General features: G+C 41.4%; 1 protein-coding gene across 9 annotated transcripts in view; it reads right to left on the bottom strand.

Moving 5' to 3' along the window:
- The window catches only part of LOC121644457 (receptor-type tyrosine-protein phosphatase S-like), a 68,846-nt gene that overhangs the window by 12,108 nt on the left and 42,120 nt on the right, over window positions 1-14,618 (bottom strand). For 5 of the 9 annotated variants that reach the window (XM_041992377.1, XM_041992379.1, XM_041992380.1 and 2 more), the window contains 10 exons: window positions 12,480-12,494; window positions 10,788-11,057; window positions 9,813-10,192; window positions 8,603-8,804; window positions 7,344-7,480; window positions 6,963-7,107; window positions 2,022-2,116; window positions 1,000-1,253; window positions 609-696; window positions 192-410 (listed from right to left, as the gene is read on the bottom strand). In XM_041992377.1, coding sequence (XP_041848311.1) covers window positions 192-410; window positions 609-696; window positions 1,000-1,253; window positions 2,022-2,116; window positions 6,963-7,107; window positions 7,344-7,480; window positions 8,603-8,804; window positions 9,813-10,192; window positions 10,788-11,057; window positions 12,480-12,494 — 1,805 coding nt within the window. Of the gene's footprint in view, window positions 1-191; window positions 411-608; window positions 697-999; window positions 1,254-2,021; window positions 2,117-2,917; window positions 3,581-3,775; window positions 3,894-4,121; window positions 4,149-4,294; window positions 4,489-4,608; window positions 4,927-6,962; window positions 7,108-7,343; window positions 7,481-8,602; window positions 8,805-9,812; window positions 10,193-10,787; window positions 11,058-12,479; window positions 12,495-14,618 lie in introns of all 9 variants that reach the window. The other 4 variants (XM_041992382.1, XM_041992383.1, XM_041992385.1 and 1 more) reach the window with 2 other exon arrangements.

Raw genomic sequence — 14,618 nt, 5'->3', positions numbered from 1 at the left:
GGGAGGTTGTGAGGGTTATTGGATTTGCTTACAACACTTTGACTGACGGGAATTATATTGTTTTAGCAGCTCGGCCATATTGATCACAATGTCTAGTGACAGCCTGCAGGGGAGAATTGTGGGCACCTTGGAACAATGGAGGTTTTATAAACACGGAAAGAAACAAGATGAAACAAGAGTGGCTTTCGTACCCCTGTTGTGGAGTTCAGCTCAGCCAGGATGAAGAAAACATACTCCTGCCCCGGCTCCAGAGCTCGGTTCTCAAAGCCTCCGTAGTCCAGCTGGTCCCCCAGAGTGAAGAAAGCTGGCAGGGTGGCAGGTGTGAAACGAGCTGTGATGTAAGCCCGCCTCAGGTCCACCTGCTTCTGTTGCCGAGAATCCCTCTGCCTTTGACTAATGTCTTTCAACAGCTAAAGAGAGAGTGAAGACATCAAAAGAAAAGAAATCAGACGTTCTAAAATCTGTGAATAATATTTTCACGCTGATATTGAATTAAAAAGGGTATGCATTGCCAGGAGTTCTTGGAAATGGAATTGTGTGTGTTTATGGGTCTTTTTTTGCATCCAAGCTCAGACATCAGTGGGTGCTGTTGTTGTTGTGGTTCTCACCTCCTCTAAGTCCATTTCATCTGGGCTCTTGAGCTGTTTGAGGCTGCCACGGACTCTCCGCAACGGAACCACAACAACATAAACATTCCTGAGGAAGCAAAGGAGGAAAACAACAATATATGACCTGCACTCATATTATGCTAAACCATCTACAGCTGGTTCTCTTGCCAATTTATTGCATTTCTGGCAGTATGTTCAACACTTGTCAGTCATGTAATATTATTGTCAGGCCTTTTACTGTTACAGAGTGCAATCATCTGACTTGAGTATAGTGAGTTAGATGATTAGGATAAAGCAGTCAGATGAGTGAAATAGCTGTCATGCCAATGTAAGAAATGGCAAGTATTTCAAAAGCTGTATGAGCATTTAAAGCTCTATATTTTAATCTTACTTGACGGGAGTATGGGTTTCCATAGATGGCAAGATGATAGTGACAGTGGTTTCGGTTTCTCGGGTGTGGTCAATCTCAGGACGGCGGATGGAGATTAGTGGGGATGTCTTGGCGGTTATGCGGTGACGGAGGCCTCCCATGTTGCCTTCAGGAGCTGTGATTTTAAAGTCATAGCTGGTGTCAGGCTGGAGGTTTGGGATGACTGCCTTTCTCAGGCGTGCGTCCACTTCCATCTTCTGACGGTTGTACTCCACCTGAAGTGTTGGAAGGAGTGAAGAGGTTGGAATAATAAATCAAAAGGCATGGATGCATATTTTTATACAGTACACTAATGATACTTCAAAGTAGTGGGATGTTCTAATACTAAATTAAATCAGTTTCTCCATTTTTGAGTAAAAATGTCAACATTTGGGGAACTTTTTTTGCATAAAAATATTGATCCCACTCTTGTGTCTGTACTATTACCTAAAGCTGGCTAAGTTAGAATAAAAATTGGAAGCAGTTAGATAGAGTGTATCAATCTTTGTTTAACATTTAAAAATTATCCACACACACACACAAATAGAAAATTACAAATAACTGTTTCACTAAGGGATTAGGTGCCAAGCAATCTCTTGGCCAGGAGTAGTTGCCAAGCAACCAGTGGAAACTCCAGGAAGTTGCTGTGCCATCCAAGAAATAGCAAGGTACGTGACTGCTTGCAAACCTTTTTATCTTTTCTTTCTAAATCAAATAAATGAGATGTGTTAATTGGTAAGCTGTAGAAGTGTTGAAAAGGAGATTTTGTTTAATATAGTAAATGTTTATTATAATACTTTAAAGTATCGCTGCATTCCCTTTTTGTGAAACCTAAGGTGTAGGGTGTAGTAGAAAGAGAAAAAAATCTAGAGACATGCTAAGCCAGGTTAATTATAATGTTAAAAACCTCTAACCTCAAAATGCTTCAATTTAAATGTTCTATGTTGTTACATATTGTTGGCCTTTAAAAGAATGGTAAAGCACATCTACAGGCAATTACGTACAATAAAGCGATAGGAGTTGCTGGTCTCTGGAAACTCCCAGGTGAGAAGAACACTGGTCTTTGTGGCCAGATTAACTGAAAAATTCCTCGGCACATCTACGATGCAAACAAACAAAACAGAAAAAAAAGGAGAAGAAGAAAAAAAAAAAAAAAAACAGGAAAAAAATTACTGGTGAAGAAGCATTTTATACAAATTTCTGGATCCTCTGCTTATCGTGTAAAAATCTGCAAAAGTGGAGAAGAGTTACTCAGGGAAAAAGACATGACAAAAGACATGACAGTTAGGAGGATGGGCAGGTGATGAGGAGAGTGGATGGCAAGAGTAGTAAGTACAAGTAACAGACAGATCGGCTGCAGGAATGTGACATGCCACATTGTCAGAGTGTACGTTTGTGTTTGTTCTGCTCAGATTTCCGCATGTCAGCAAAGGCTTTGGAAAAGGTGGCAGTGAAGGTCTATCAGATAAAAAAAGGAGCTTACCTGCAGATACAGCACCAGGTGGCAGTTTCACTTCAAACAAGACTGAGCACTTACCTTCTCTGGGTAGATACTATATATCCAAGCCCTGTATTGACTTTTACCTGAGGGTTTGTGATAAGCAGTGCTCCTGAAGCAAACATCCATTAACACTCAATCTGCTTCCACTGGTGGTGAAGGGTAGGTGGTGAAGGTATAAGTGAGTGAGTGGAGGAGATTTAAGGGTAGGGAGTAGTTATGTTCCTTTGAGCTTTGCAGTTCTTCATCTTTCTGAGGTGCACTGGTGAAAGGCAGACCTGTAAGAACTGGTCCAGACTTAATTGAGTTAAATGTTTTCAGGTGAACTCCACAATCAGGGGAGGAAGTTGAACCAGTGCTTAGAAGTTGAAAGGTGTTCCCCAGGCCTGAGGCCAACCCTACCTGTTTCAAAGGCCAGGGTGATTGACACCAAAGGAGGACTGAAGGGCCCTGGCCCTGCCTTGTTGTCGGCTCTGAGCTGCACCTCGTAGGCTGTGCTATGATTGAGCCCCAGGATGGTGTAGCTGGATTCACTTGCTGGCAGTGTGATCAGCCATGGAGGAGCAGAAGGGGCCGGTAAGGCAGAGGGGCCTAGGTAAACAGAAGGTTTGGTGGATGCAGCCTTTTTATATGCAACAGTGTACTCAGTAATGACACTCTTGCACTCATTTGGGGCAGGGGGCAACCAGGAGAACTGGAGGGAGCAGCAAGTGGCATTAACCCAGTCAGTTATTTTCGGGTATCCTACGGGTGGAAACATGGGAATTGTTATTTCCTGCTGTGCCACATCTCCGTAGCCTGCTCGGCTCTTTGCAGAGAGGACAAAGATGTAGGAGGAGCCTGGGGAGAGCTGTCTGACAGTGAAGTTTCTCTCACGATGTGTAAAATCCGCTGTGGTGTTTAAAGAAGTATTCTTCAGGCCAAACTGTAGGCGGTAGCCCTGGATTTCCACTGGGACCCCCCGGCTATCAGAGCTTTTCTCGGAGCAATCCAGCGGAGGAGCCCACCTCACCACCACTGATGAACACGATCCTGGACGCACCCAAAGGGAGGGGGAGCCAGGCACTGCAAATAACAGTGTAGGCAGCAGAAAATGAGTTGTAACATACATTATAAAACCATATATCATGCAAATCTTGTGGAGGAATTAGAATTGATCTAGCTGTTTATTTACGGCTACCTCTTAGTACAGCTTGCTGTAAGATCAATTCTTGAGTGCATTATTAAATTATGCGTGCTATACACTTGACATATGCTCACCAATCCCAGTGGTCTGCACCAGCTTGGCTTTGCTGTGTGCTCCATCCCCTTTGGTGGTGTACGCTGCCACCGAAACAGAGTACAAAGTCTCTGCTTTCAAACCTCCTAAAATCAGCTCCTTTGGGAGAAAACCATAACAGCACCATAAAGTACTGACACTCTAAATTTTAGGCAAACAGATCTATTCAAACTCTCACGCATCAGTAACAATCATCAAGTTACATCACTGAGCTTCTGATTAAATTTACAGGGGTGAAACTTAAAGAGGATTGTTATGTATTAAGTGCTATATGTATAAACAGTGTGTTGTTTTGTAATGAAAAGTGGATGGGCTGTCTGCACTCACATACTGAGTCGAATTATCCTCTTCCATCTTGTTGCACAAACAAAACCCAACCAGTCGGTGACCGAGACATGAGAAAAGGAGCGAGTCAGACAGCCAAATGAGAAAGCAGAAATGTTGACAAACAGAACAGATGAATGTCATTTAATCTTTGAAATACTGATTTATGATGTCACCTGAGACTCATCCAACAAGAGGTCTTTGATCTGGGGTAGGGTGCGTGATTCGCCGCTTTCTGCTCGGCTGAAATGCACCTGGTAGCCACGGATTTGGCCATGCCGTAACCGTGGCAACACAGAGCGCCACGTGACTCGAAGTGCGGAGGAATTGAGAGGTTGGACATCCACTTGACGAGGGGCTGCACTGGGAACTAAGCACACACACAGATACATACAAATGCGGATTTAATTAAGGGACAAAATGCAGAACCAGTAAATAATCAGCCTAATAATCTATAATGTTTAGGTCTGAGCAAAGCAAACACACTTACCATCCTCATCTGTTCTGCAAAGCACACCTGGACTAGTGGGTCCACGCCCCTCTGCAGTGGAGGCTGCCATGGTGATGTTGTACCAGCTCCACTTCTCCAGCCCGTCTACAACAGTCTGCCCCTGCTGGGCTGGGACAGCTGGCCCTTTCACCTCCAGGCCCTGACCTCCACCTCCTGCCCCAGAAACTCGTTGGTATTTCAGCTCATAACCTGCCAGCTCGCCATTGTGGCCCTCCATTGGAGGTGGCCTCCAACTTACTCTCAGCGAGGTGGAGCTGGCACTCTCGCAGGACACACCCTCTGGTGCAGCTGAGGGCTCTGATTGGACAAGGGGCAAGGAGGGCAATTGGCAAAAAGTTTAGGAAAGACCCAAGAGAAGAGGAGTGAAAAAGCAAGAGAGGGGAAATTACGAGCAAAAGGATAGGAGATGAGGATAAAAAAAGAAAATGATAAAAAAACAAACAAACAAACAAACAAACAAAAAAAAACAAAAAAACAAAAAACAAAACAAATGTAAACTGAACTGAAACCGATAACACTGGTGCAAACATGGCGCAGGCAAAAAAGGGGGTAGCAACCACACAATGTAAAAGTATAATGTTGGGCTTAGAGCCTAATTAAATAAACCAGAGACAGGAGTATTGACCCTTAGTGGACAACTTAATTATACACAAAGAGAATGTGCATCTGATAGCCAATGATTATATTTTATCCTCTAGTTGCAGCTAGTGGTATAAAAAGACCCACTTTGATAAATGAAAAACATACAAGGTCTGTCTTTCCTTTGAAAGGAGGGATGCACAGCTCACCACCCAGGAGCACAGACAAATATATACATTTCAGAACACCAGCTCCCGTGTCGGCATAATCCTTGAGTCCTCGGGATAATAAAGTGGTGTGGGAATTTTCTCTGCTGACAAGGGAAAGGTCTTGGCTTCACAGCAGGAAGATAAAACAAGCTAAAACAGATCTCACATAGTACCACAAGGATTAAGGATGCAGGTTACAAAAAAGAAAGAAAAAAAGGCACTCAGAAAGATAAAGAAAGACAGGCTAGAATGAAGATGAACTGAATGAATCAGAAGAGGGTTTGACTATACAAAAACATGGCGAGAGAAGCATGCCCACCTAAAATCACACACCTTCACCACCACTGCTTTCCAAGCCACAGATATCACTCACCTAATATAATGCCATTTAAGTAACACACTCGCAAAGGCCAAGAGTATAGCTGTGGCACCTGCACTCTTGGAGTGTGTGGCATGTGTATATTTATGTGTGTGTGTGAGAGAGAGAGAGTGTAATAGTCATAGCTGACAGCCACTGTTCTTGTTGGCCTCGGGGGACAATCTAGATGTGCACCAAAGCTTGGTGATAACAAAGCACACATAACTTCCCTGGGAAATGAATTCTGCTGCATGAAATAGTCTGCTTATCTGGCACCTTCCCTTTTCTAAATGCTCCCCCCTCCCCAATGCTTTGCCACCTCCTCGGGCCATCCTGACCCCCCCGCCCCCACTTTTTTTTTTTTTTTTTACTCTGTTTTTTTTTTTTGAGTGAAGAATGAGATGAGACCATCAAAAACAGTTGTCTGCTGAGTGACTGTAAATACCTGGAAAAAAAAAAACTTACCGCTTTTGAGGTGCCACAGCCTGCAGGACTTTTGTGACTGAAAACACTTTATCAGTTCTTTTCCTTGCACCATTTTCTCTGCTATCTCTTTCCCCCCCCCTGAGAGCAGATATGTCTTCGCATGTCAGAGAAAAGCAGTGGCACTTATTTAGACTCTTATCAGCTATCAGTGTTTGTGCAGAAAAATTGAGAGAAAAGGAGACAAGGGAGAGAATCTAAGTTCGGGGTGTATGAAGTACAGACTGGGTGGTACTTACTTGTCAACATAACAGCCCAACCACCATCGTTTAACACTCCACACAACTGGCTCCCAGCCACTAAGACAGTTTAACTTTTTCAAAGATATTAGTTGCTGATAGAAAGGAAACACTGAAAGAATGGTGAAGAAAAAGAGCTAAAGGACTGAAACAATAATCGTTGCTCCATCTTCATCTGTCATGATGTTTTGGCTGTGTGGGGGAAGAAAGGCACAGTCAAATATTGATGGATGGATGGATGGATGGAAGGAGGGGATGGACAGATGGGTTGAAGAACGAGACACATGGAGAGATGCAAAGATGATTCCCAGGTTTCACCAGGTCAGGAGCTGAGGATCCTATAATGTGTGTGAGGGTGTGTGACAAGAATGAAATATGGCACCACTGAAATGTGTGAGTTGTTCATGTGTGCGTGTGTGTGTGCATGCAGGTAGACTATGAGAACCCAGCTGAACTGAGACGTACTAGCTTGTGACGTCCTCTGCACCAGTTCATTAGTGAAAGCCCCGATGCCTTTGTTTGAGATGGCGGCCAAAGAGAAAGAGTACTCAGTGTTCGCTTTCAGACCCTCCACGGTGTAAGAGTTCCTCGGCCCGAAGGTCAGCTTCTCCTGCGAGACAGAAGAGAGACGAGTGGAGAATGGAGAGGTGAGGTGGCACAAGGAGGAATGTGACGAGTCAAAAGCCAACCGTTTTAAAAAGAACCCAAGAGAGGGAGGTGAGACAGTCGCCGCAAGACACAGAGGTGCTGGACATCAGGGTTAATCTTTTAAATTTTCTCTTTTATCTCCAATCTTATACCTCAGTTTTGTTAATCCACTCAGCAGAAAAGACAAAGAGGGCTTACCAAGCTGCCAAACTTGACAGGCTTGTAGAGCAGCTCATAGTTGACTATTTTCTCCTTGGTGTATGCAGGTTCCCAGGTCAGCTCAATGCTGGTGTCTGTGACTTTACCAACTTTAAACTTGCCTGGTTGACCTGGAACTGAAGGGGACATTACAAAATACAGCAAGTTAGTCTTTCAGAGTTTTTCATTAAATGCTGATAGTAACCACTTGTACATTTTTGTCTTGAAGCTTAAGGTTCTAAAAAACAGCTTTTGTAAAATAAATAAATAAATAAAATAAAATAAAATAAAAAATCTCAGTTTGAATTACTTTAATTAACTTCATTAATTTGAATTACCACCATTAACAATTAATGTTTCATCATATGTAATAAATTACAGAGATGTTATATCCTTTAAATTTCCTTTTTTATTTAAAATGGGGCTATGTGAAGTTCTTATAAGTATTCAGTGTTACCAAACTGAGAGCACTTTGCTCTAATGTTGCTGCAAGTAATACACTGTCAACTCACAGATGCTTCACATTGCTTCAATTAAAAGGAAGGAAAAAAAATAGACTCAAGGTTAATTTTGGTCAATATCTTTACAAATGTCACTATTAATAAAAATAAGTCAAACCATACACACAGTGGGGTTTTTTACTTTAAATTTGATCACTGCTGTGGACTAAATTGGAAATAATTTATTTCTTTTTTAGCCTAAAAGTGTCAGACTTAAAGGCAGATGGATGGTGAAGCAGTAGTTTCAAGCTACCCAAAATGTAAACCAGTAATGCCATCACAGATTTGGAGTTGTCATCTGTTTGTACCTCCCATCCTATAAAAACTAGCTGCATTGCCGCGGCTGTCAAAGTGACACGATCAGCACCGAGGTACGATGGGATGCTGTTGGCTGTTAATCCCTGTTTGCTTTTTTTTCTTTTGTAAATCTCCACAGTTCTGCCTCAGCTCTTAAAATTTACTCATGCAGAGGAGGTTATCTTTTTTCTGACAGGTCAAGCTTTTACACTGTTTTCAAATTTGCAAATCAAACTTTCTATAAGCCAGTTGCATAATCTACTGAGTAGATTGTGTAGATGCACCAAATAACTACTTATTTGTGCTGTGTTGCGCATTTATATCTGAAAAACAGCCATTGCTTGCCTAAATAAAAAAAGACCACTTAGCTGTTGTCTATGCAGTAGCATGCAGGATTAATATATTCTTTTGCACATCACATCCAGCAATGATAATGTTTATGCATGCACACACACTACTTACCACCACGCAAGACTTTGACATGAACAGGGTCTGAGAAAGGGCCATCTCCTACAGAGGTGAAGGCAAGGACTTGGATGGTGTAGGTCTCTGAGGTTACAAGGTTCTGAATGGTGGTGATCACGCTATCCTGAACATTATGGATCTGCCACTCATTCATAGGCAGGGATGGGTCCATGGTGTAGTACACGCGATACCCTTTTACCTACAAAAAAGACCAGAGAAGAAGAGACAAACAGTGACACATGCCTCTACATAACACTTTGAAATGGACAAAACCAGCTCAATACAAGCTGTCAATGTCTTCAGATTCTTGCATTTAATCAATACACCTCTCCACCCTATGGAATCTGGTTATACAGTAGGTAGGTCAGAGTTTATGTAATCCCTCTGCCATGCCAACTCCCTAAACCTCCAGCTCCCCCACCTCGCTTGTTATTACTCTTTAATATCTATAATCCCCATATGCACTCATTTCAGACTTGTGCTTTTATGAATCCACTGTGCAGTTAGGTAGGTTTGGAAAAGGAAATGGGCCTCCAGAGGGAGTGCTTTCAACTTAGAGCGGACAGTCCAATTATCCTTTCTTTCTTTGGAGAGCAGGGGAAAGCAGAGAGGGAGTTACAGGACAGAAATCTTTGGCAGTCCCTGCAAAGTGCACAAATCTGCTCACTGGATTGAAGCTCATGATAGCAAAGTTTAATAGGTAGTTATTGTTTTAATCTTATGTGGGTTTGCAAAACACTGTTGTCTGAAAAACTGTGGTGATCAGAAGTTATTCTTTCATTTTACACATTTAAGGTCTTTTGTCTTTACTTCATATGACCGTAGCACAAATTAAAAGCTGAGAGACATGATAAAAACTAGAGTCAGGAATAATACATGTTTTCAAGCTTATCCGTTTCCTCACAGACTTGACTTTAGAGGCTGTGGAAGACTTTGTACATTTGTTACTTTTGGCTTGTGTTGGATTTTCAAAGTCTGAGTGAAACTTGTATACTGAATGAATTCTGTCTTTCACAACTTTTGAGTTACAGTGCACAAAAAACCCAGACTTTTCCATTAAGTTGCTATGGTTTTGGTGCAGCCATAGCCTCCTATTTAGTTCCTTTTTCTGTTTGACAGCAAGGGAGAGAATACAAACAGATGAAACAAAATATATTTCCTTCAGCTGATAAAAGAACACAAAGAGCTGCCTCAGTCATGAACCCACCTGTCCGTTGGGCTCCTCTGGTTCCTCCCAGCGGACCATCACAGTGTTCTCAGAAATGACGTGGGCATGGACATTTCGTGGAGGACTTGCAGGGGCTTGCTCTCCTGTGCGAGCCTCCACACGAGTAGAGGGGGGACCCTGGCCGATGCTGTTATAGGCTGACACTCTTATTTCATACTCAGTATTAGGATACAGCCCACCGATGCTGTAGCGGGTGGTGGTGATGCTGTCCACCGACTCGTACTTGCTGTCTGGCCCTTTGGCTCGATACTGAATGATGTAGTAAGAGACGGGGTCTGGATTGCCAGAGTCCCAGGTGATGGTCACACTGGTGGCTGTAGTTTCCGTGACGATAGGGGTGCCAGGAGGCTTTGGTAAAGCTGAGATTAAAAAGGCAGCAGATAAACAGGTTATATGACTATTCTACTGGGTTTTGCCAGTGCTATGTATCTTATAATTTTGTTCTTTTCATATCCTACTGCATGATTGCTCTTTTCATTTTTTGCATAGTCTTGTTTGTATCACATTACAATTTAATCAAACTCTGCTATTGCTACTAGATGGGATTATGGTTCAGTCTGCACTAGGGGTGTTTTTGTTTGTTATTAATTTTTCCAAAAAGACAATATATATATATAAAAAAAAAAAAAAAAATCAAAAAACAAAAAAACAAAAAAACAAAGGTGAATTAATCTTAAAGCTATTTCAGGGTCTAATACACCCTTTTTAAAGCTGATAGAACTGTCCAATCAGAGGTCAGAGGGCTGTCTGCTTATAGCGTTTGCTTTCTACTTTTAAAAGCAAATCTTAAAATGCAAACTGAAATATAACATCATCCTGTAAATAAGGACTCTAATTCTCCTGACATGCCATGAATAAAGTATCTAACAAGGTGAATCTTTGAACAGAGTAGTACTTCTCCACTTTCTCCAAGCAAAGTAGTTAGATAAGTCCAAAGATATGTGGGTGCCTTACTCTTGACTAAGACCTGGGCGACGGACTCGATGATACCAAGGCTACTCATGGCCACACAGGTGTAGTTTGCAGACTCCCGGACACTATTGAGCTCCAGCACATTTCGTCCAATAGGCATTTCATCCTCAGGGGTCAGGTCCTCACTGCCCAGCATCCACTTAACGTAAGGCATGGGTGAACCCACAGCCACGCAGGTGATGTTGACACTCCCTCCTGGCATGATCTCATGGTTGGAAGGGGAGATAGAGAAACGAGGGGGCACACGGCGCACTGGGAAAGGAGGAGAGTCGGGGTAGAAAGGAAGGGTTGGGGTTGGGGAGAGGGGGTTAAAGGGGTATGGTAGAGAAGGAGAAAGTGGGGAAGGGAGCGAAGAGAAGAAAGATGGAGAGTAAGAAGAAGGAGGGGAAAGAGAGGGAGAGAATGAGAAAGAAAGAGCAAAGCAGAGTGCAAGAAAGAGATTGAGAAAGTGAGGGCAGGAAGAATATAAAGGAAGAGAAAGAAAGAGAGGAGAGGTAACAGGGAGGGGAGAATGAACTTCAGGGTTTTTACAGAAAATTACAAAGGGATATTTCAAGTTTAGTCCCAATTACTTTATGGTACTGATGATTTCAACAAAAAGACACAAATCTTGTGTTGAGCTCAACCATTCAGAGTGAGCTGCCTACTCAAAATAATATAGTGACAAACTCTTGAGTATCATCTCAACCAGGACATGACACCTATAGTCAGTTTCTCTTATTAACAGAAGGATCAATTTAAGTAGAGAAATAAACTCACAAGACTTTATGATTGCAGTTTTTCTTTTAAGTTGTATGGTTAATGTTATCGTCTATGCATTGACTAAGTATGCAAAACTTTACCAAAGATCACAGAGGGAAACTTTACTTCATTTAAATTTCTGTGCCTTAAGGTGCTTGTGCAATGCATGGGCTCTTTTTAGTTGGAGTGTATGCATCACAGGGGCGATCAATAGACCCTGCCTGCTATCTGTGTCCCCGTATGAAGAACAAGCAAAGTGGCAAGTTATATCCAATACTGCATCTGTCAGAGCTCGGCTGACTACATATTAGGGGGAGATGCATCGAGAAACTGAACTCATAGGTCACTTGCATGCCTGGGCGACTCAAGAGGGATAAAATGGTGGAGATACACAAAGAAGAGAACGAAGAACTGAAGACTAAACGGGAGACAGAGAGAGGCGAGACAGAAGCATAGACACTGGAGAGACAGAAGGAGAATTACAGAGAGAAAGACAAAGAAAGAAAGAAAGAAAGAAAGAAAGAAAGAAAGAAAGAAAGAAAGAAAGAAAGAAAGAAAGAAAGAAAGAAAGAAAGAAAGAAAGAAAGAAAGAAAGAAAGAAAGAAAAAGAAAGAAAGAAAGAAAGGGAGAGGCAGCTCTCCGTCTCTTCCAGACAATGACAGGCAATGTAGCAAAGGACAGCCACATTGTACAACAAGATACTGTACAGTACATAGGATTCATAACTGATACAGTGTAGTCAAATGAATTGGAAATGTGGACAGGAGTGGATCAAGGGGTCTAAAAAGGTGTTGTGGTAATTACAGTGATCATTGGACACATTAAGTAAAAAACACCAAGACAACATGAAAGAGGCAAAACAGGAAAGTGCGAGCAAAAAGAGAGATATGTGAGGTAGTATGTGCATGTTTATAAGTTAATAAACTTATGTACATGTGTCTGTCGCTCCTACACATCAGGGTGCAGACAGAATGCAAAGGAAGAAAGAGAAAAGGGGGGAGGAAAGGAGGGGAACAGACAGGGAAGAGGAGATAAAGAGAGGGTTAGAAGAGGGTTGCAGGGGAAGGAGGGAAAAGGGGGAAGAAAAGAGGAGCGAGGAAGAAGAAAAAACATGGATCTATTTAAAAACACGGCTATATACCAGAGTCAGGCCCATTCAGAAAGTAGGTGCTTCAGAAGTAAGAGAAGAAAGAAACAACAACAACAACAACAACAACAAAAAAGAACGACTAGAAATCGGACGCTGAAGGAACAGAGAAGAGGATACCCGTGGGTCACAGCACAGGAAACAGAAAAAGACAGAGAGAAAAACGAACAAACGTCTGTGGATGAAAGGAGAGAATGAAAGGGAAGGCAGACAAAGAGCAGAAACATTGTCGAAAAAATCAAGTCAATGTTAGGAAGCTTAAACAGTCAAGTTAAAAAGAAAGCAAACACTCTTTTTATTCAAACGTTTTTATTTGTTGCTTACTTTTTCACAATAAAAATGATTTGGTTCTTACCAGGTCTTAAAATTATGCTGAGGCAACTGTAAATGAGCAACTGCACCTATTACGCCTCATCATTACTGAACAAAAACTAACAATTAATAGCATCAGCCTCACATTGACTTTTTTTCCCCGCTTTCTTCTTCACAGCACTGCATTCTGTAGAGGTTAGGGGGCTGTCCTTTATGCCATACTCTCATTAAAGTTGCACAACAACATTTTAGTCAGGGTCAGATCTGGACTTTGCCAAACAACTTGATTTTTTTTCCCTTTCAGCAACTCTGTTGCAGATTTGCTGCTGTGCTGTAGAATTATTGTTCCAGTCACTGAGCCAATTTCAGCCATGCTTTAGAAGTTGGACAGATGGCCTAATTTCTGGGAGCTTTTCTCAATTCCAGCAATGCAAAGTGCGGACTTTCATACTTGGTAGGACAGACCAGATGTTTGACTCAGAGGTGCATACTCCCAAGGATGGGAGGATGCAAGTACAGTCATTTTGAATTTTGAGTTTGGCTCAAGAGTCGGTACCACAGTTTCTTTATTTTTTCCTTGATATGTAGAGTAAAAAGATAAAAAAGTGAAGTATGATCCCCTTACAATGCATGTTTTATAGTAGCATTTGTATGATTTATATCAAACACCCACTAAACATGACTGAAACGCAAACCTTGTGCAGATATCAGTTAGTTATCATTTTATTATTATTACCATTTTATTTACATGTTTATAACTGCTTCAACTACATTACAAGAAACCTGCAGAAGACTAGCAGTAGAAAAAAATCCGTTATGATAGGTTTAATAAATATTATTAAAATATATCATTAATGATTCAAACACACACAAAAAATATCCTAAAATGACTTCATAATAGCTGTACTTGGAAAAATGACAGCTCACTGCAACTGGTGGTTAAATGTTGTAGAATGCATCAGCTGCCTCAAGTCAGCCCTCAGTGCATCATCAATAAATCGGGCAGAGCAAGTGCACTTCTGGGCTTTTGGACTTTTGTTTTTCTTAATATGTGTTTTGAATCACATCAGTATTCAGGCTGCAACTGATGATGTTTGAAATAGACACAAGAAGTGTTTGACAACTGATGTTCATCTGAAATTGCATTTACTTAATTTTAAACCCTGGTAAGGACCAGATGATGCTTTAATTCCTGATACAAATAAACCTTGAAATTAAAAGAGTGTGTACTTTATTTTTATATGACAGCACGTGCAAAAAAGCACTATGCAAAACAATAAATGCTCTGCTATTAGACAATTTAAAAATGCTAAAAATGAAAGATTAAAACAAATTCCTACACCAGCAAAACTGTAAGAGTCTAAGAATATCTTTGATGACTTGCAAATAAATATAAAAACAGTATAAAATGAGAGAAACATGTATAACCAAATAAATCAATGAATAAAGGTAAATTTGCTGCATAACCTCCACTCCTCAATGAGTTACATCATTACATGGAATCTTCATGGGCCACATCCCCCTACTCAAAGAATCTAGAGACAATTGGATAGAAATTAACAGTTTTCCATGATTTTAACAAATTGGAAATCAATAGTTGCCACGATGTCACT

The sequence above is a fragment of the Melanotaenia boesemani genome, chromosome 8, assembly GCF_017639745.1.
Source record: "Melanotaenia boesemani isolate fMelBoe1 chromosome 8, fMelBoe1.pri, whole genome shotgun sequence".
NCBI lineage: Eukaryota > Metazoa > Chordata > Actinopteri > Atheriniformes > Melanotaeniidae > Melanotaenia > Melanotaenia boesemani.
Note: the sequence above shows the minus strand (reverse complement) of the source record. Positions and strands in the feature narration are given on the sequence as shown.